At 38.8% G+C, this 22104-nt stretch overlaps 1 protein-coding gene across 3 annotated transcripts in view; it reads right to left on the bottom strand.

The window, feature by feature from the left end:
- Window positions 1-22104, bottom strand: part of TUBGCP5 (tubulin gamma complex associated protein 5) — an 80933-nt gene that overhangs the window by 16625 nt on the left and 42204 nt on the right. For all 3 annotated transcript variants that reach the window (XM_026489468.4, XM_026489467.4, XM_048221386.1), the window contains exons 9-16: window positions 15298-15391; window positions 14561-14807; window positions 7258-7460; window positions 5911-6026; window positions 4068-4336; window positions 3176-3374; window positions 2360-2548; window positions 1377-1559 (exon numbers count right to left, since the gene is read on the bottom strand). In XM_026489468.4, coding sequence (XP_026345253.2) covers window positions 1377-1559; window positions 2360-2548; window positions 3176-3374; window positions 4068-4336; window positions 5911-6026; window positions 7258-7460; window positions 14561-14807; window positions 15298-15391 — 1500 coding nt within the window. The remainder of the gene's footprint in view (window positions 1-1376; window positions 1560-2359; window positions 2549-3175; window positions 3375-4067; window positions 4337-5910; window positions 6027-7257; window positions 7461-14560; window positions 14808-15297; window positions 15392-22104) is intronic.

Raw genomic sequence — 22104 nt, 5'->3', positions numbered from 1 at the left:
CATTTCTCTGTCCACTGAGAAAGCCCAGAAGTATTGACAATCCAATACTGACGAATACTCTGGCACCCAGATAAAGGGCTTTTTAAGCCATCAAAGAGATGGGACCAGTGCTCCTGGGAGACGTATACAGGCCTAAGGCAGGGGATGCACAGGACAAGCCTGTATATCTGACTAGTCCTGAAAAGTATGGACACACTCTGAGATTACTAGGGTCATACGAAGGGGTTCCCTCTGGGTAAAAATGCAAGTCTGAGCAACAAAAAAAGAAAAGCCATAATAGACTGTGCCATTGAACATAACAAATTCCTGAGTTTCTGCTGGTAGTGAAAAACAACTTTCCCTGGCTCCCTCTGGGGGTTGCTGGGCACCAATTTCTTCTTATGAAAAGAACTCAGCTGTTACTCTGCTTTTACTAAATATGTAACTGATAAAAATTCTGCTTTTATGGAGGAATTAAAGGTAATAAAAAAGAATGACATAAAATAAGAGGAATTAAAATAATCTACTAAGTAGTAGCTTGGTAACCTGGCATGGCTGTGAGGAAAAGAATGCTTTGTCTGGCATATCATGTTAATTACTATTACTATTCTTGAAGGACCACTGAGGGAGCTGAGAAAGGAAGCCAAGTAACAGAGCCACACAGGGACATGGAACAGGAAAAAGGACTGCCAAGCAGTGTAGTAGATGAGTCTCTGCTTCACAAAGATTTGGTGGTACCAACCCACAGACCTGGGTGAGTTGAATGTTCAGCAGGCAGACTGAGAGGGAGACAGGATTGATTAGCTCCACAGCTGGGTATAAGCTGACGTAACAGGTTGAGAGAGACAAATCCTAATCACTAGACCACCAGGGATGACATAACTGTTTGAAAACATGCAACACTGTCCATGAAGTGGTGGAATCTACTTCCCACCCCTGAACTTGGCCTGACCTGTGACTCGGTTTGACCAACAGCATGTGGTGGAAGTGAAGGTCCTTGAAGCCTGGAGCTCAGGCCTCAGCAGGTACTGAGAGTTTTGTTCTGTCTTAGAACATCGCCTAAGACTTCTATGTAAGGAGGCCAGCACAACCGGCTGGAGAGCAAGGCCAGTGGAGCAGAGAGGTGCCACACCCAGTGGCTAGCACTGACTGTAGTCCTTGAGGGAGGCCGCGAAACCCTGACAGCCTACATGGCCCCATTTCATCACCTCCTCTTGCTTAGTGGGCAAGTCATTTAGCTATCTTCTGCCTCAGCTTTCTAATATGAAAAATAATATTAGTAAAATTTATAGGGTTAGTGTGAAGACTAAATAATATACGTAAAAATTCACAGAAAAGTTGTTGCACATGGATTATTTTGTATTATTTAAAATAAAAAGGTGCCTCCTGTATTTTACCGTGAACTGTCTTCAGGATAACGTTGTCCTACTGCTTCTTGAAGCTGGACATTAAGAAAAGACACATTCTGCCAGGTTTCCTTTTCTCTTATTTTATCAAAAATTGATGTATAGAAGTCGTACATGGTATCTCCACCTTCCATTAAGAAAAAATTTCTCATAGCCTGCAAGTATTCAACCAACCTAAATGGAGAGAAAATAAGCGACAGAAAGATCTTACAATCATGAGACAGAATTCTGGATCAGTACCAGTCTTTGTACACTACTAATTTTGAAACAGGTTTACATTCTACATTTACTAAAAACAGAAACATTAACACCTTTTAAAGACCTTTAAAATAACGAAAATAGTATATGGTTGCCTTCAGTAGACAGAAAGAAATAAATTACTTTTCTGTAACATTGTAGAAAGATGGGAAAAGTAAAAAAAGTGTAACAAAATAAAGTTAGTCCAAATCCTGCTATTCATAGTGAATTTCTACTGTCAATATTTGGGGTATTTCTTTCCCATCTTTTTTACTATGCATTAAAAAAATATAGTTCCCACCATATTATATATTCCACCTTTTAAGCTTTAAGAACACTTTATACTATTTAAAACTCTGTATAAACATAATTTGTTTAAACTTTATAAAGTTCATACATGACACTGATATGCCATTATCTAAAGAACTAGTCATCCACTACTAAGTAATTTCATGTTCTTCCCTCTGACAGCAAGTTTTCTGATGGGTTTTTTGTGCAACAAGCTTTTTCTGTATTTCCTTCAGGACAGAGTCTCAGATACAAAGGATTAAATTTACAATATAATGGTGTGAAACACTGATGGTTTGTTGATTCTCTCAAAAGAAAACAGTTTACTGAATACCCATTTCTTACTTTATTAAAAATTAACTTGAAATATAGGTTTTAAAATAATTTAAACTGTTCTTAAAGTACAATAAACTACTGACTACTTCTACAACTAAACTACTCCCTTATACCTGTAATCTTTTTTTAGAGTTCGCATGAGGTTTCCACAGCACTCTAGATATTGCTTATCAATATGAGGATAGAGGCAAGATCTCAGTGTTAACTCAAAAGTCTGGCACGTCACAGATTCTGATGATCTATCCACACATATATCTCCACCAGCAAACTTCTCATGAAAGTCACTCTGTTCCAAATACAACCTTCAAGATAAAAATATGAGTCTCTTTTTATGAGCTGCTGTCAACAGAATTCCCTTCATCAAAACTCCAGAGTCCCCTTTTTACATTTAGTCTTAAAATTACCAACTATTATAGAAACTCTCCCCCCCCCCCCCCGCCCCAAATATCCTTCAAGTGAAACAGTTTTTCAGCCACTTCTGCCTTAAGAATCAAGTACTGAGTAGGTCTTTTTGGCCACTGGGCCTCGGGCAATGAATAATGGCCATCAGACAATAGGGTGCTGTGTGGGTATTAATGACTTACTTCCTACAAGCACCTAAGGGCCAAGATGCATTTTAAGCAGGGTGTGTGTGTGTACGTGTGTGTCTGTCTGATGCCTGCAGATGACCCAGACTTTCGGAAACATCTTCTGTATGAGTAACGGCAACTCCCAATGGATACAGGGCACATGAAAGTCGGTGGACTTTAACAAAACAAGGAGGCCAAACTGAACGCAATGTCTTCTTGCATTCATTAGAAAGGATGAGCTACAAAGGTTTTTATTTTTAAGGGTGGAAAGCCCTACCTGGCAGAAATAAACGGTTATTAAATAGTAACTGCACAGATTCTGCTATTTCAATCATCCAAAATCTTCCAGGTATGTATCACCTTGCAAAGTTAATTGCCAGGAGTGGATCGTGAACATCATCCAGTTCAAGATGCCTTTCAGCAATGGACTGCATCTTAATTAGGTTCTCTTTGGTGGCCTGCTGCTCAGTGAGGACCTGTGCAGTGGAATCTTCTCCATGTCGAAGACGCGACTGTACAGATTCCAGAAACAGGGTATACAAGCTTTTTCTTTCTGCATCTGAAACATAAAGTTATCACCAAAGTGGATAGCACTATGATAATACTAATAGGAGTCATAATTTCACTGGGGAAAACACTTCTGACAGTGGCCCTGGAAGCTCATTACATTTTATTATTCAGTCAAAAAGGAAACATTCTGCAAAGTGAAAATATTATTTAAATACAATAATACAAAGTAATGTAACATTAAGGTGATTTACAAACAAATAATTAGGTCACATATATACCTTTCTTTTTGGTCAGCTGATAAAACTTGAAGTATATTACTTAAATTATATCAAAAAAGGCCAGAAATCGTATCAAGGTTTTCTCAAAACCTACGATCAAGTCTGAATTACTAAAATAACAAATTCCTATCTACCAGGGTTTATATTTATGGTCCTCAACAGCTAAATGCTGCACTGCATTAAGAAATGCCAGAAAATTATTTTTTAAAGGACCAGTTCTAAGGAATCAAGATTAAGGAAAAAGCATGTGGAACTGACTTTGAAACACAGTGCTACAAGCTTCCGGTGAGGATAATCTTTTCAATCAGGAGCAGTAGTTTGATCAAGGTGATAATTTCCACAAAAATAAAAAGCTTTGATAATTTTCCAACTACAAAATAATTACTATCTATCTCAGGATGACAGGAGTGAAGAGAGAACAGCTGCCTGACTGCTGAAGGGTACATGAAGAAGGAACCTGCTACCTCTGGCTGTGTCCTGGGATGTGGTGCTCTCCACACACTGCAGGTTCTTCAGCAGCTGCATTGACTTGCCAGCCATAATTATCTGCTTAAGGACAGGTTTGAGGAAGGACACCATGGTATGCTGCCTGCTGGAGGGGCCCTGGTCACTGCCAGAACTTGCACTGGCATTATCACTCATTTTTTCTTCATTTTCTGTCTTTTCCGATACACTGTATAGTGTATAAGTCGCATACCAAAAGTCTCTGTGATTTACTGGAACATTTTTGTTTCTATAGAGATTCAAAAGAATTTTAAATTTCAACTTTTCTGCCATAAAAACAACAATATATCTGTTCTAGCTTAGGCATGTCGTCCAGACATTCCAAAACACAATATCATCAATTATTAGTAAAATGAAGCAATCTTCAGGCAAAATGGGGCAGAGGTTTTATTTGACTTCAGTTTAACACAGAAAAGTGGATAAATACTCTGAATGGCACAGGTAAAATTTAACTAAGTAGAAAGTTTCTTGAATTGGAATTAAACAAAATATGATTACTTTGGTTCTCTTTAGAGGTAGAATAAAAATTTACCTATTTTGCCATTTCCTATAAAAGTAATCTCCAGATTTCTGCATCTTTTTTCTACATAGTTTTTTTTTTTTTTTTTTTTTAATGTAGGCTCCATACCCAGCATGGAGCCCAACATGGGGCTTGAACTTAAGATCCTGAGATCAAGACCTGAGCTGAAATCAAGAGCTGGACGCTTGACTGACTGGGCCACCCAGGCGGCCCTCAACACAGATTTTAAAAAATTATTTATTTATTTATTTATTTATTTATTTATTTGTCAGAGAGAGAGCGCGCATAAGCAGGGGGAGTGGCAGGCAGAAGGAGAAGTAGACTTGGGAGAAGCAGGGAGCCCGACTTGGGACTCGATCCCAGAACCCAGGGATCATGACCTGAGCCGAAGGCAGACACTTAAAAAGGAGCCACCCAGGCGTCCCTCCATGTAGATTCTTAACTGAATTGCTTTTAACAATGAAACAGTGGTCACTCATCACCCTTTAAGAACAACCAGAATCCCATTTTCACAAAAATTATCATGCAAGATCAATGAAAAACAATATAACAACAGATATGATTCAGTTAGAGAAGGCCTACTAATTTATATGAGCACTGCTAAACAGGGTTACATTTTCAGAGCTGTAAGGACTTAATACTTTCCTTCCTGATGAGTTAAATGGATAGCTATCCACAAGAACCATACATCTAAACAGAGTGCACAATTTAAAACCAAGTTAAGAGAGTTCTACATTGCAGTTTGTATGATTCTGTTCAGAAAAATCAATTAACTGAAGGGGAAATCATAATAAGTGAATTATGATTTTCCCTAATGTTTTATTAAATATTATACAAAGAAGGTTAACAACAACAACAAAAAAAACCCCTAATCTGGAGAAATAAATATATTAGAGGAATATCCTGTAATATTTTCATATCTTTTATCCTATTGATAATTTGTAATGGGAATTAGTTGAAGCCATTTGATACCACCTAAATTAATTTTGTGGGAAGCAATGTGCCTTTTATAGTACCAGCCAACCATCAACACACTACCATTTAAAAAAATGAATTTGCTAAGAAAAGCTATAAACTGACATAAAACTTGGAAACATATTTTTTTGGTACCTGACATTTCCTATAAAAATGCAAAAGAACTTGTTTATGGTAAAAACACAGCTCTGTCACTCACACTGTTATCCCTCAGTATCACCTAACTAACAAAAGCGCATAATTTTCCTGTGAGAGAAAAGAGGTACAAGCAGCGCCCCACATCTCCCAAGCTGTGTGTGGGACCCGACCTCTGGATGATGAACTCCCTAGCGCAGTCACATAGGTGCCCATGCACGATCCACTCATCCACAATCTGCAGGTAGGGTCGCACTGTTTCCACCCAGAGAGAGAACAGCAGCGAGACCTGAGGACAGAGTGTGCATAGTCAATTCTCGGAACTCCCTTGTCTCTGGATAAAATGAAGTTTAAACATTTCTGATACACTGTTTTTTTCTTTTAAGAGAGGGAGAGAAAGAGACAGAGCATGTGCATGGCGGGGGGGGGGGGGAGGGGGGGGGAGAATGCAGAGAGGGAAAGAATGGAGCCTGACAGGGGGGCTTGATCTCACAAACCTGAGATTATGACCTGAGCCAAAATCAAGTCAGATGCTTAACCAGCCGAGCCACCCAGGCACCCCTCTGCAACACCTTTTAAAAAGTGATCAGATTTCTGTTTTTTGACACAAAGAAGTTAAAATTCCAAAACATACTCTATAAAATCCTTATGAAAACTCACCTAAATATGAGATGACCCCACTGTCTGTAGTCCATACCAGGACTCTCTTGAAAGTTAAAGAGGGACAACAGTTCTAAGCTCGACAGTCCAAACTGAGGTACAGCTATCCTATCTAAAGCATGCTATTAGCAAAACGTCCACTAAGAATGAGGAAATGATTTCATTCTTAAAAAAAAAATGCATAGCTGACAGAAATCAACCTGTTTTATACTGAAATGCAGTACCAAAATGGTGAGAAAACAAAGTTACCTCAACTAAGAAACACACCTAATATGTGTATCTAAACAAACATGCAGTTTTCTAGATTATAGTCTCTAGATTATAGTCTCTTGTATTTTTTTAAATTGTGGCAAAAAAATGTAACACTTTTAAGTGTACAATTCAGTAGTGTTAAGTATATTTATATTGTTGTGGAAACAGATCTCTGGCATCATGTTGCAAAACTGAAACCCTGTACCTATTAAACACCTTCCCTTTTCTCCTCTCCCCATTGTGGCAGAACCATTCTACTTTCTGTTTCTATGAATTTGACTACTCTAGATACCTTATATAATAGATTTGTATTTTTACTGAAAAAAAGTTATTGTAAGTATCTATATAATTCAGCTAGGTATTTTTCACATTTTGCTTTTGTTTTGCTCTGTCCTTGCTGCATCCTCCCCATGATCTCTGTGATTAAAGCCAAGAAGCTGGTTTCCTGTAGCCTTGAATTTAGAAGCTAATTTAAAAACTCTGAATAGCTGTCTGACACAGCGTGACTTAAGCATTTTTATTTTTACAAAGAGCTATAACAAGTTATCCACCACTCCTTTGGTTGAACAGAAGGGAGTCATACAACTTAGGACGGAGGTCTTACATACCGTTTGCTCAGAGGCTTCTCCAACATTGTCGTATTCAAGAATGGCCTTGTACAGTGTGTTGAGCAGGTGAGATGCCCGAACAACATTTCGAGTGTCAGGTGGAACTTCTGCTACTCCAGTACTAAATACTTTATGCAGAACTTTGAGCTGAGCCAGTCGAGGTGACAACTTGTCCACCACTATTGCAAGAGTTATCGTAGTATCTGCAAAATATTCAGAAATCAAACTCATTCGCAAGGAAGAATATCTGCATTGAGAATGTGACATAAATGCTAAGTCACTTATGGAAAGACATGGCAAACTGGAGGCTGGTGGGTTTTAATCTCATATCATAAGGAGCTAATCTCCCTAAAGAAAGAAAAAACAGCTCAGAAAAAAAAATAATGTATAAAGGACCTGAGAGTTAAGGGGAAAGGAAATAAAAGATATTCTTAAACATACAGAGATACTCGACCACAATTATAACAAAAGAAAACAAACTAAAACTACATTCAGCAAATAAAAAACAGACTTCCGTGGGCTACAGTATTAGTGAGGGAATGGTTACTACAAAGGGGAATAAGAACCAGTTTTTTCATGGGGATGGCAGAGCTCTGTATCCTGAAGATGGAAGTGGATATACAAATACATACATGTAATACAGTGTCAGAGAACTATACACAAAGATATTACTCTCCTCCCCACGAAGAGCAAGTACCTGCAAAACCAGTGACACTCATGTCAGGTCTACAGACCAATTAATGTGCCAATGTCAACTTCCTAGTTTGGGTAACATAATATAATTATGTTAAGGTGGGGATTATTGGGGGAAGTTGGGTGATGGGAACGCAGGACTTCTGGGTACTATTTTTTATAGTAGTTGAAAATGAAAGCAGAGGGCACAGGGAAGCTAACACTGGTAACCATTTTATTCCTCTTTGATAACACATTGTTGATAATATACCACTGACAAGAGTGTGAGGGAACAGGTATTCATATACATTGCTGGCAACTATTTCTATGGAGAACCATGTGGCAGTATGTATCAAAATCACACATGCCATCACATAATCTTTAACCTAGGAATTCCATTAAGAATATATGCTACAGGGATGGGAAAAGATGGCAGAGGAGTAGGGGACCCAATTTCAACTGCTCCCCTGAATTTAGCTGGATATCCACCAAACCATTCTGAATACCCATGAAATCAGCCTAAGATGTAAGAATACATAGCTAGAGCTCTACAAACAGAATACCTCCAACCGTGTCGAAGTATGATGCAGGGAGCCATGATTCTGCACACAGATAAAGGAAGATAAACAGAAGTTGGAGGGAGCCGCCATAAGCTGGCACCGAGAAGGTGATGTAACGCCGGAGCGCAAAAGCATCCTGCTCTGGGGACTGGGCACGGACTCGAACACCAGTAGCGGCGGGGAAAGGACTTCAGTTCAGCCCCCAGACAGGATCCAGAAGCTGCAGGTGCATGCACGAACCAGGGGGTACGGGGGCCTGTGGTTTTAGAAGCAGAAAGGGTAGAGACAGGCCAGTCCTGGGTTCCACCGCTGGGAGCGTTACTGTGGGGCGCACAACTGGAGAGGCTGTGGTTTTTAGTAGCGCAGACAGAAACAGAGACTGTATGGCCCGGTAAGCTCAGTGAAGACCAGACTGAGATCTCTCTGTTCTGAGACAGAGGTTTGGATGCGGTCACGTCTGCTCTGACTCTCAGAAGACAGATGGAAAGCTGCCAGGGAAAGCTGCCAGAGAACTAAAGCCCCCCAAAACTCATTTTCACTGAGTCCATCCCGGCCCCACAGGGGGCAGGACAACTCTGCCCAAGCAGGGTTGCCTGAGTAACAGTGCGGCAGGCCCTTCCCCCAGAAGATAAGCTGGAAGAACAAGAGGCCCACAACCCTAAGGTCCCTATAAAACAGGTGCATCTTGCTTGGGTCGTGGTTAATAATTTGGACTCTGTACATTACCTCTACCACACCCCCCAACAGAGTGACTAAGAGGAGGAACCCCCAACAAAGAAAAGAATCAGAGACTAAGAGAGATTAATGACGCTATGAAATATTCCAATGTCAGAATTATTGGGATCCCTGAGGGGGTTGAGAGAGAGAGGTCTAGAAGATATATTTGAGCAAATCATAACTGAGAACTTCCCTAATATGGGAAGGAAACAAGCATTCATGTCCAAGAGGCAGAGAGCAGCCCTCCCAAGATCAATGAGAACAGACCGACACCCCGACATATAACTGTAAATTTGCAAATCTTAGATCCAAGGAAACAATCTTGAAAGTGATGAGGGGGAAGAGATTTCTTACGTACAGAGGGAGTAACATCAGAATAACGTCAGACCTGTCCACAGAGACATGACAAGCAAGAAAGGGCTGGCAAAACATATTCAGGGTACTAAATGAGAAGAACATGCAGCCAAGGATACTTTATCCAGCAAGGCTGTCATTCAGAATGGATGGAGAGACAAGAGCTTCCAAGACCAGCAGAAACTGAAAGAATATGTAACCACCAAGCTGGCCCTACAAGAAATATTAAGGGGGGGTTCTATAAAATAAGAAAGACCCCAAGAGTGATATAGAACAGAAATTTACAGAGACAATCTATGGAAAAAAGGACTTCACAGGCAATATGATGGCACTGAAATCATATCTTCCAATAATCACTCTCAATGTGAATGGCCTAAATGCTCCCATGAAACGGCACAGGGTTGTAGGTTGGATAAAAAGACATGACCCATACATATGCTCTCTACAACAGACTCATTTGGAACCCAAAGACACCTCCACATTGCAAGTGAGGAGATTGAGAACCATTTTTCATGCTAACGGACCTAAAAAGAAAGCTGGGGAAGCAATTCTCATATCACACAAATTAGATTTTAAGCTGAAAACTGTAGTAAGAGATACAGGACATTATATCATTCTTAAAGGGTCTATCCAACAAGAAGATCTAATAATTGTAACTACCTATGCCCCCAAAATGGGAGCATCCAACTACATAAGCCAACTGTTAACCAAAATAAAGAACCGTAATGATAATGATACATTAAGAGTTGGAGACCTCAACACTCCACTATCACCAACAGACAGATCACTAAGCAGATCAACAAAGAAACAAGAGCTCTGAATGACACACTGGACCAGATGGACCTCATAGATATACACAGAACATTCCACCCTAAAACAACAGAATACTCATTCTTTTCCAGTGCATATGGAACTTTCTCCAGAACAGACCACATATCAGGTCTCAACCAATATCATAAGACTGAGATGATTCCCTACATATTCTCAGACCACAGTGCTTTGAAACTGGAACTCAATCACAAGAAAAAAATTGGAAGGAATTCAAACACTGGGAACCTAAAAACCATCCTGCTTAAGAATGTTTGGGTCAACCAGGAAACTAAAGAAGAAGTTAAACAATTCATGGAAACCAATAAGAATGAAAACACATTGGTCCAACACCTATGGGATACTGCAAAGGCGGTCCTAAGGGGGAAATACATAGCCATCTGAGCTTCACTCAAAAAAAAAAAGAAAGAAAGAAAAGAAAAAAAGAAAAGAAAAATTCTGAATATGGAAGCAAACTTCACACTTTAAATAAGTGGAGAAAGAACAACAAATAAAGCCTAGCCAAGCAGGAGAAGAGATAATAAATATTAGAGCAGAGATCTATAAATTAGAAACCAGAAATACAGTAGAGCACATGAACGAAACTAGAAGCTTGTTCTTTGAGAGAATTAATAAGATCGATAAAACACTGGCCAGACTTTATCCAAAAGACAAGAGAAAGGACCCAAATTAATAAAATTCTGAATGAAAGGGGAGAGATCATGACTAAAACCAAGGAAAAAGAAACAATTATTAGAAATTATTATCAACAACTATATGCCAAAAAATTAAGCAATCTGGAAGAAATGGATGCCTTCCTGGAAGCCTATAAAGTACCAAGACTGAAACAGGAAGAAACAGACAATCTGAGTAGACCAATAACCAGTAATGAGGTTGAAGTAGTGATCAAAAACCTTCCAAACACAAGAGACCAGGGCCTGACAGACTCCCAGGGGAATTCTATCAACATTTAAGAAGAAATAATACCTATTCTCCTAAAGCTGTTTCAAAAAATAGAAAGGAGTTTGGAAAACTTCCAATCTCATTCTATGAATCCATTACCTTGATCCCAAAACCAGGCAAAGACCCCATCAAAAAGGAGAATTACAGACCAATATCCTCGATGCATATGGATGCCAAAATTCTCAAGAAGATCCTAGCCGATAGGATCCAACAGTACACTGAAAGGATTCTCCAACACAACCAGGTGGGATTTAGTCCTGGGATGCAAGGGTGGTTCAACATTCGCAAATCAATCAACACGATACAGCATGTTAACAAAAGAAGAGACAAGAACCATATGATCCTCTCAATTGATTCAGAAAAGGTATCTGACAAAATATAGCATCCTTTCCCGATTACAACTCTTCAGAGTGTAGGGACAGACGGTACATTCCTCAATTTCATAAAAACCACCTACGAAAAGCCCACAGTGAATATCATTCTCAGTGGGGAAAAGCTGAGAGCCTTTCCCTTAAGATCAGGGACACGACAAGGATGACCACTCTCGCCACTATGGTTCAACATAATACTAGAAATCCTAGCAACAGCAATCAGACAACAAAAAGAAATAAAAGGTATTCAAATTGGCAGAGAAGTCAAATTCTTTCTCTTTGCAGATGAAATGATACTTTATGTGGAAAACCCAAAAGACTCCACCCCCAAATTACTAGAACTCATACAGCAATTCAGTAATGGGGCAGGATAAAAAAAAAAAATCAATGCACAGAAATCAGTTGTTTTCCTATGCACTAACAATGTAACTGTAGAAAAAGAAATTAGGGAATCAGTTACATTTACAACAGCACCAAAAATCATAAAATACTTTGGAATAAACGTACCAAGGAGGTAAAGGGTCTATACTCTAGAAACTACAGAACACTGATGAAAGAAATTGAAGAAGACACAAGAAGATGGAAAAACATTCCATGCTCACGGATTGGAAGAATAAACATTGTTAAAATGTCTATGCTGTAAAGATCAATCTATACTTTCAACACCATCCCATGCAAAGTACCAATGCCATTTTTCAAAGTGCTGGAATAAACAATCCTAAAATTCGAATGGAACCAGAAAATACCCCAAATCACCAAGGGAATGTTGAAAAAGAAAAACAAAGCTAGGGGCATCACGTTAACCTGATTTCAAGCTATACTACAAAGCTGTGATCACCAAGACAGCATGGTACTGGCACAAAAACAGACACACAGATCAAAGGAACAGAACAGAGAACCCAGAAATGGACTCTCAACTCTATGGTCAACTAATCTTCGACAAAGCAAGAAAAAACATCCAATGGAAAAAAGACAGTCTCTTCATTAAATGGTGCTGGGAAATTGGATAGCTACATACAGAAGAACGAAACTGGACCATTCTCTTACAGCATACACAAAGATAAACTCAAAATGGATGAAAGACTTCGATGTGAGACAGGAATCCATCAAAATCCTACAGGAGAACATAGGCAGTAACCTCTTCGACATCGGCCAAGGCAACTTCTTTCATGACACATCTCCAAAGGAAGGGAAACAAAAGCAAAAATGAACTTTTGGGATGTCATCAAGATAAAAAGCTTCTACACAGCAAAGGAAACAGTCAATAAAACAAAGAGGCAACCCACAGAATGGGAGAAGATATTTGCAAATGGCATTACAGATAAAGGGCTGGTATAGAAGATCTATAAAGAACTTCTTAAACTCAAAGATAAATAATCAAGTCAAAAAATGGGCAGAAGACATGAACAGACACTTCTCCAATGAAGACATGCAAATGGCTAAGAGACACATGAAAAAATATTCAACATCATTAGCCATCAGGGAAATTCAAATCAAAACCACACTGAGATACCATCTTATACCAGTTAGAATGGCGAAAATTGACAAGGCAAGAAACAACAAATGTTGGAGAGGATGTGGAGAAGGGGGATCCCTCCTACATTGTTGGTGGGAATCCAAGTTGGTACAGCCACGCTGGAAAACAGTGTGGAGATTCCTCAAAAAATTAAAAATAGAGCTATCCTGTTACCCAGCAATTGAACTACTGGGTACTTACCCCAAAGATACAGATGTAGTGATAACAAGGGGCACATGTACCCCAATGTTCACCGCACAGCAATGTCCACAATAGCCAAACTATGGAAGGAGCCAAGTGGCTCTTCGAGACACGAATGGATAAAGAAGATGTGGTCCATATACACAGTGGAATATCACTCAGCCATCAGAAGGGATGAATACCTATCATTTGTATCGACTTGGATGGAACTGGAGGTGATTATGCTAAGTGAAGTATGTCAAGCAGAGAAAGACAATTATGTTCCACACATAAGGGATAGCATAGAGGAAATTAGGAGAAGGAAGGGAAAAATGAAGCGGGTGAGACGAACCACGAGAGATTATGGACTCCAGGAAACAATCTGAGGGTTTCAGAGGGGAGGTTGGTGGGAGGATGGGTTGCCCGGTGATGGGTATTGCATGTATTGCAATGAGCACTGGGTGGTAAAGCAAATAATGAATCGTGGAACACTACATCAAAAACTAAGGAAGTACTGTACGGCAACTAGCATAAGAAAAAAAAAATGAAATGAAAAAATATATTGCCCAAAAAAAAGAGTTTATGCTATAACTTGCTGCACATGTGTACAATATACTTACATGTAAGTGGTTATCACTATAGCACTGTTGGCAACTGAAGATCAGAAACAACTTAAATTCATCAAAAGAGGACTGGTCTATGATATATTTGCATAATTAAATACTCAATTTGTAAAAAAGAATGAGGAGAGGTTTTACATTTTTGAATGGTATATTCCCCAAAATTTAAATTGGAGAATAATTTGAAGACAGAAGTTAATAGACTAATAGGTAGGTATATATGAATATGCCTTGTTTTATATATTTAAATTATTTCTAGAAGAATGCAAAAGAAACTTATGACTTATCTCCTCTGGGGAGAGGAACTGAGTACTTGGCTGGAGAATTAGCATAGGAAGAATAATTTTCACTGTAAACTTTCTGTACTAATTGGATTTTTAGAGAACGAATGGCTTAAAACACAAATTTAAAATGATTTAAAATGATCACGAGTATTACTTATTTGTCATGTTATTTACAAACACTGTATCAATTAATAACCTAGATGGCACTGAAAATATGACTTATGTGTCTTATGAGTAAAAGGGAAGGACATTTAAATACCATTATTAATGATGTACTTCTCAATGTCAGTAAGTTCCTTTTTGAAACTAATGAAGTATTTGTATAGGGCCCACATGAAAGCCTGGTATGTCCTAAAAGGAGCTTCAGTCAACTTCTTAGGAAGAGAACCATTTCCAGGTAAGATGCCTTCGGAGCTGTGCCCCATAACTTCATCGATGAACTCCTGGAGTCGAAACACAACCTGGCCGTATGCTGCTATTTGTTCTAGCACTGATCGTAAACAGCTCTATAACAGAAGCAAACCGCACACATTTGAAGTCTTCTATAAACATTCAAATACATACTCGCTCACTAAAATATTTTGTGACTTTTAAATAGTATGCTTAGTATAAGAAAAATAAAACAAATAGTTTTATACTCAAAGTAAATAATGTAAGCATTAATTTCCACAGAGTATAGAATTGTGGCTTATACTTTTTAAAAACACATATAAGGTAAATAAATGTACTACAAGCAAAAAATTTATAGTACACAGCTTCCCAATACAGAATTGACAGAATTAAGCAGAAAACACAAACTGAAACTAAATGTAAATATAACAAAAATATTAAAGAATTCTCTAGCACTGTAAAGATGGACAATTTAATTTTGTCTTTTGGATCTTAAGTATATTTAATAATTAATTTTAATACTGCAAAATGTTTTAGAGTTACAGAACTACGGTTTACATAAATCCTATTATTTAATATTAATTAAAATAAATACAAACAACTTACATGAGTCAAATGAGTTACTATAATACTGTTTCTCACAGTTACCTTCCCATCTATCAACTGAAATATAAAGAGCTTTTTTACTCCCGAAAGTAACCTGAAATGGAATAAAAAAGATTAATGTACTTTAAGTCTACAAAAATATTCACTACAGTAATACCTAAGAAATTATTTCCTTACAAATTTTTATTTAAATTCTAGTTAGTTAACATATAGTGTAATATTGGTTTCAGGAGTAGGATTTAGTGATTCATTACTTACATATAATACCCAGTGTGCATCATAACAACTGTCTTCCTTATTAGCTCACAATCCACCCACCTCCCTTCATCAACTCTGTTGAATCAGTTATGGTTTGCCTCCCTCCTCTCCTTTTCTTTTTTTCTCCCTTCTCACACATTCAACTGTTGTTTCCCAAATTCCACATATGAATGAAATCATATGATATTTGTCCTTCTGTGACTGACTTATTCACTTAGCATAATACACTCTTAGCTCCATCCTTGCCATTGCAAGCCATGCTTAAGAAATTTTAATAAAAGATTCAGAATTGGGGGTTGGGGCAAAGAGGTCGGATAATTAGAAAATAGAAGGCATTCATCTTTTTATCTGATTACCTTAAGACTCAAGATATTTCAAGAGAGAAGTCAAAATAGTGTTGTCAAAGCATTTCTTCAACTGTGTGATGGCCCAAACAGACCTTCCCATTTTTTTAAAAATGTCAATATTAGGAGAGGCAAAATGGTGGAAGAGCAGGGGACCTCATTTTATCTGGTCCCCTGAATTAAGCTAGATAACCATCAAATCATTTTAAACACCTGTGAATTCAATCTGAGATCGAAGAAAAGAATTGTTGGAATTCTACAAATAGAAAAGCGACCACTTTTTGCAAGTAGGAGTGTGGAGAAGTGAAACTGAGGGGATATATCGGAGGATACACAGCAGGGAAGGGAGCCTCCAAAAGCCAGCTACTGGAAAGTGATCTAGCCCCGGAGCACAAAAAAAAGCACAACTTTTAGAAATCTGCTCCAGTCAGACACGTCCCTGCCTGAAAGGTGCTGTAGTGAAATGGGGCAGAATCCAAGGTGGGACAGTGTGGGCTCAATATCCTCAGGGTGACAGAAAGAACGGGGGTACCTGAGCTGGTAGAGTTCCCAAGCACTGGAGCTGGGAAACCGGTCATGGTCAGCGAGCCTGAGAGGGGGGTCTCATCTCACTTGGCAATAAACTGAGAACCGCTGCCTGATCTGGTGACTGCTCTCCATGTAGGGGCCCAGCAAAGGACAGTGACCTGGCAATCCTCCGCCTTTCCCCAGGGAGGATAAGTGTCGGCACGCACAGTAGGAGTCTGCAGAGTTTGGCACACAGTGAAATCTTTCAGCTCCGGGGCTAGAGAGGCAGGTGCGGTCACTTTTATTTTCACCCTCTAAAGAGGCATGGAAAGTCTTCCGGGAACAAAAGCCACACAGAGAACCAGCTTACACTGAGCCAGGCTCCCTGGCAAGGGGCAGTGCAACTTTGCCTGGGCAAAGACACCTGACAATCAGCGTAGCAGGCCCCTCCCTCAGAGGACCAGCTGGAAGAACAGGTGAACAGCAAGTTTATGGATGAAACAGAACTGCAAAACTCCAGTGGTAGGGGAAAACAGTATACAGAATTTGAGTTTTTTTTCTCATGATTCGATTATCTTTCAGTTTAAAATTTTCCATTTCTTTTTTTCCTTTTCCCTTTTCAACTAGTTTCTTATTTTATCAACTCTTTGTTTTTAAGCCTTTTTTTAACTTTCATTTTTTACATTTGCATTTTTTAGATATAGTCTCACTGTATCCATTTCTATTTTTATATGTATCCAAGTTCTCTCTCACAAAGAGAACTGTACAATTCTCTTTACAATTTTGGGATCTAGTGTCTTCTAACACACAGACCAAAATACATTCAGGATCAAGTGGATCACCCTGTCTTGTCCACCCTGGGTGATTATATTCTCTCTTCCCCTGCCTTTTTTCTCTTTCCTTCTTTTTCTTTTCTGTTTTGGTTTCTGACCTCCTGGGATTTCTCTACTGTGTATTTCGCTTGGGTCATTGTTGACAGTTTTAGTTTACTCATTCATTCATCCATTCTTCTCTGGGCAAAATGACTAGAAGGAGGCATTCACAATAAAAGAAAGAACCACAGGTAATATTCTCGGCTACAGATCTAATCAATATGGATATAAGTAAGATATCAGAGCTGGAATTCAGGATAACAATTATAAAATTACTAGCTAGGCTTCAAAATAGCATAAAAGACACTAGAGAATCTCTTAGTGTAGAAATGAAATCTAATCAGGCCAAAATTAAAAATGCAGTCTAAACTGGATGCTAACAGCTACGGTAAATGAGGCAGAAGAAAGAGTAAGTGACATAGAAGACAAGTTGACAGAAAGGAAGGAAGCCAAGGAAAAGAGAGGAAAAACAACTAATGGACCATGAGCGGAGGCATCAAGAAATCAGCAATGCCACCAAACAAAAAAAATATTAGAATTATGGAGTCCCCATATGTGGAACATAAAGAATAGCATGGAGGACATTAGGAGAAGGAAGGGAAAAATGAAGGTGGGGAAATCAGAGGGGAGACGAACATTGAGAGACTATGGACTCTGGGAAACAATCTGAGGGTTTCAGAGGGGAGGGAGGTGGGGGATTGGGATAGGCCGGTAATGGGTATTAAGGAGGGCACGAATTGCATGGAGCACTGGGTGTTACACGCAAACAATGAATCATGGAACACTACATCAAAAACTAATGAAGTACTGTATGGTGACTAACAATAAAAAAACGTAAAATAAGTGTTTTACTTTATTTGTTTCCAAGACATTTATAAAGCATGTAAAGCTCTTAGCTAATACTATGTCAGCAATTTGTACTCAATAAATGATATTTTAGGGGAAAACAACAACAACAACAACAACAACAACAAAAAAAGAATTATTGGAGTCCCTGAGGGAAAAGAAAGAAAGAGAGGGACAGAAGGTATAATTGAACAAATCACAGCTGAGAACTTCCCTACTCTGGGGAAGGAAACAGGCATTCAAGTCCACGAGGTAGAGAGGACCCCAACCAAAATCAATAAAAACAGATTAACACCCTAACATGTAATAGGGAAGCTTGCAAATTTCAGAGATAAAGAGAAAATCCTGAAAGCAGCTCAAGACAAGAGGTTCTTAACGTACAATGGTAGAAACGGAAGGCTGGCAATAGAGCTATCCAGAAACCCAGCAGGCCAAAAATGAATGGCATGATATATTCAGTGTGCTAAATGAGAAAAATATGCAGCCGAGAATACTTTATGCAGGAAGGCTGTCAATCAGAATGGAAGGAGATAAAAAAGAGCTTCCAGGACAGACAGAAACTGGAAGAATATGTAACCACTAAGCCAGCCCTGCAAGAAATATTAAGGGACATCCTGTAAGCAAAGAGAGAGCCCAAAAGTAACAAAGACCAGCAAAAACAGAGACAATCTAAAGAAACAGGGACTTTATAGGTAATACAATGGCAATTACTTTCAACATCATATCTTTCGACAATTACTCTGAATGTAAACGTGCTAATTGCTTCAATTAAAAAGACACAGGGTATCAGATTGGATAAAAAAGCAAGACCCGTCCATCCATATGCCGTCAAGAAGAGACTCATTTTAGACGTAAAGAGACCTCCAAATTGAGAGTGAAGGGGCGGAGAACCATTTACCATGCTAATGAGCATCAAAAGAAAACTGGGGTAGCAATCCTCATTTCAGGCAAATTAGACTTTATTTTTTATTTATTTATTTATTTATTAGACAGAGATAGAGACAGCCAGTGAGAGAGGGAACACAAGCAGGGGGAGTGGGAGAGGAAGAAGCAGGCTCACAGCGGAGGAGCCTGACGTGGGGCTCGATCCCATAACGCCAGGATCACGCCCTGAGCCAAAGGCAGACGCTTAACCGCTGTGCCACCCAGGCGCCCCCAGGCAAATTAGACTTTAAACCAAAGACTGTAGTACAGGATAAAGAGGGATACTATATCATACTTAGAGAGTCTTTTAAACAAGAAGATCCAACAATTATAAATATTTATGCTCTTAACTTGGGAGTGGCCAATAATATAAACCAATTAATAACCAAATTAAAGGAACACATGGAAAATAATACAATAATAGCAGGGGACTCTAAAACCCCACTCACAGCAATGGACACATCATCTAAGCAGAAGATCAACAAAGAAACAAGAGCTTTGAATGACACATTGGACCAGATAGGACTTCACACACATATATAGAACATTCCATCCTAAAACAACAGAATATACATTCCTCTAAAGTGCTCATGGAACTTTCTCAAGAACTGACCACATACTGGGTCACAAATCAGGTCTCAACTGATACCAAAAGACTGAGATCATTCCCTGCATATTTTCAGACCACATGCTTTGAAACTGGAACTCAATCACAAGAAGAAATTTAGAGGGAACTCGAACACCTGGAGGCTAAAGAGCAGCCTGCTGAAGAATGAACAGGTCAACCAGGAAATTAAAGAACAATGTAAAAAATTCATAAAAACAAATCAAAATAAAAACAACAGTTCAAAACTTTGGGATACAGCAAAGGTGGTCCTAAGAGGACACTGCAATACAAACCTTTCTCAAAAAATTGGAAATATCTCAAATGTACAAGCTAACCTTAAACATAAAGAAGCTGGAGAAAGAACAACAAATCAAGCCCACAATAAGCAGGAGAAGAGAAATAATAAAGATAAGAGCAGAAATCAAGGAAATAGAAACCAGAAGAACAGTAAAACAGATCAAAGAAACTAGAAGCCGGTTCTTTGAAAGAATTAATAAGATTGATAAACCCATGCCAGACTTATCAAAAGGAAGAGAAAGGACCCAAAACAATAAAGTCATGAATGAAAGGGGTGAGATCAGGACCAACCCAAGGAAATACAAACAATTTTAAGAACATATTATGAGCAACGACATCCCATTAGGCAATTTGGAAGAAATGAATGCATTCCTGGAAATTTATAAACTACCAAAACTGAAACAGGAAGAAATAGACAATCTGAATAGACCAATAACCAGTAATGAGATTGAAGCAGTGATAAAAAACCTCCAAAAACAAGAGTTCAGGGCCAGATGGCTTCCCAGGGGAATTCTACCAAATGTTTAAAGAAGAAACAATACCTATTCTTCTGATGCTCTTTCAAAAAACAGAAACCGAAGGAAAACTTCCAAACTCGTTCTATGAGGCCAGCATTTGCTTGATCCCAGAAGCAAGCAAAGACCCCACCAAAAAGAATTACAGACCAATATCCCTGATAGACATGGATGCCAAAATACTCATCAAGAGAGTAGCCAACAGGATCCAACAGTACACTAAAAGGATTATTTACCACGACCTAGTGAATGTAAGGGTGGTTCAACATCCGGAAATCAATCAACGTGATATATCACATTAATAAGAGAAAGGACAAGAACCATATGATACTCTCAATTGATCAGAGAAACCATTTGACAAAATACAGCATCCTTTCTTGAATAAAACTCTCCACAGTGTAGGGATAGAAGCAAAATACCTCAATATCATAAAAGCCATCTACGAAACGTCCACAGTGAACATCATTCTCAATGGAGAAAAACTGAGACCTTTTGCCCTAAAGTCAGGAACACAACAGGGATGTCCATTCTCACCACTTTTGTTCAACACAGTACTAGAAGTCCTAGCCTCAGCAATCAGACAACAAAAAGAAATAAAAAGCATTCAAACTGGCAAAGAAGTCAAACTCTCTCTTCACTGATGACAGGATACTTTATCTCCTCAGGACATTAAAAATAGAGCTACCCTATGACCCAGCCATTGTACTACTGGGTATGTACCCCAAAGTTACAGATGGAGCGAAAAGAAGGGGCATCCGCACCCCAATGTTCTGGCAGCAATGTCCAAAAAAGCCCAGCTCTGGAAAGAAACGAAATGTCTATCGACACTTGAATGGATAAAGGAGATGTGGTATATATATATACAATGGAATATTACTCAGCCATCAGAAAGGATGAATACCTGCCATTTACATCAACGTGGATGAACCAGAGGGTATTATGCCAGTGAAATGAGTCAATCAGAGACAGACAGTTATCATGTGGTTTCACTCACATGTGGAGTTATGGGAAATAGCATAGAGAATCATGGGGTAGGGGAGGGAAAACTGAATGGGAAGTCATAAGAGAGGGAAAAGAACCATGAGAGACTCTTGACTACAGGAAACAAACTAAGGGCTGCTGGAAGGAAGGTGGATGGGGGATGGGGTGATTGGGTGATGGGCATTAATGAGGGCATGTGATGTGATGAGCACTGGGTGTTATATGCAGGTGATGAACTGCTGAACACTACATTTGAAATTATGTTGGCTAATTGAATTTAAATAAAATGAAGTTGTAGAAGTGTCAAAAAAAACCACAAAAAAACAGGAAAAAAAGAAAAGATGTCAATATTATCCTGTGCGGCAGAGAGAACCAGAACCTGGAACTCTTAGTAGTACCAGGCCTACATGTTGCATTTCTCATTTTCATTTTTATGTGAACACAATCTAAATTCTTTTTTTTTTTTTCCCCACAACCTAAATTCATAGATTCCTGGTTTCCAGGTATAGGACACAGGTTCTCACTGACATACTCTGCCTAGCAAACTAGGAGCCTTTCTTTGAACTCAGTAATTAAGAAAATAATGGTGTAATCTAATTAAATAGCATACTACATGATTTAAAATGGAAAAGAAGTAAACATATCACATTCTCACA

Source organism: Ursus arctos, unplaced genomic scaffold, assembly GCF_023065955.2.
Source record: "Ursus arctos isolate Adak ecotype North America unplaced genomic scaffold, UrsArc2.0 scaffold_28, whole genome shotgun sequence".
In the NCBI taxonomy this organism is placed as follows: Eukaryota; Metazoa; Chordata; class Mammalia; order Carnivora; family Ursidae; genus Ursus; species Ursus arctos.
Note: the sequence above shows the minus strand (reverse complement) of the source record. Positions and strands in the feature narration are given on the sequence as shown.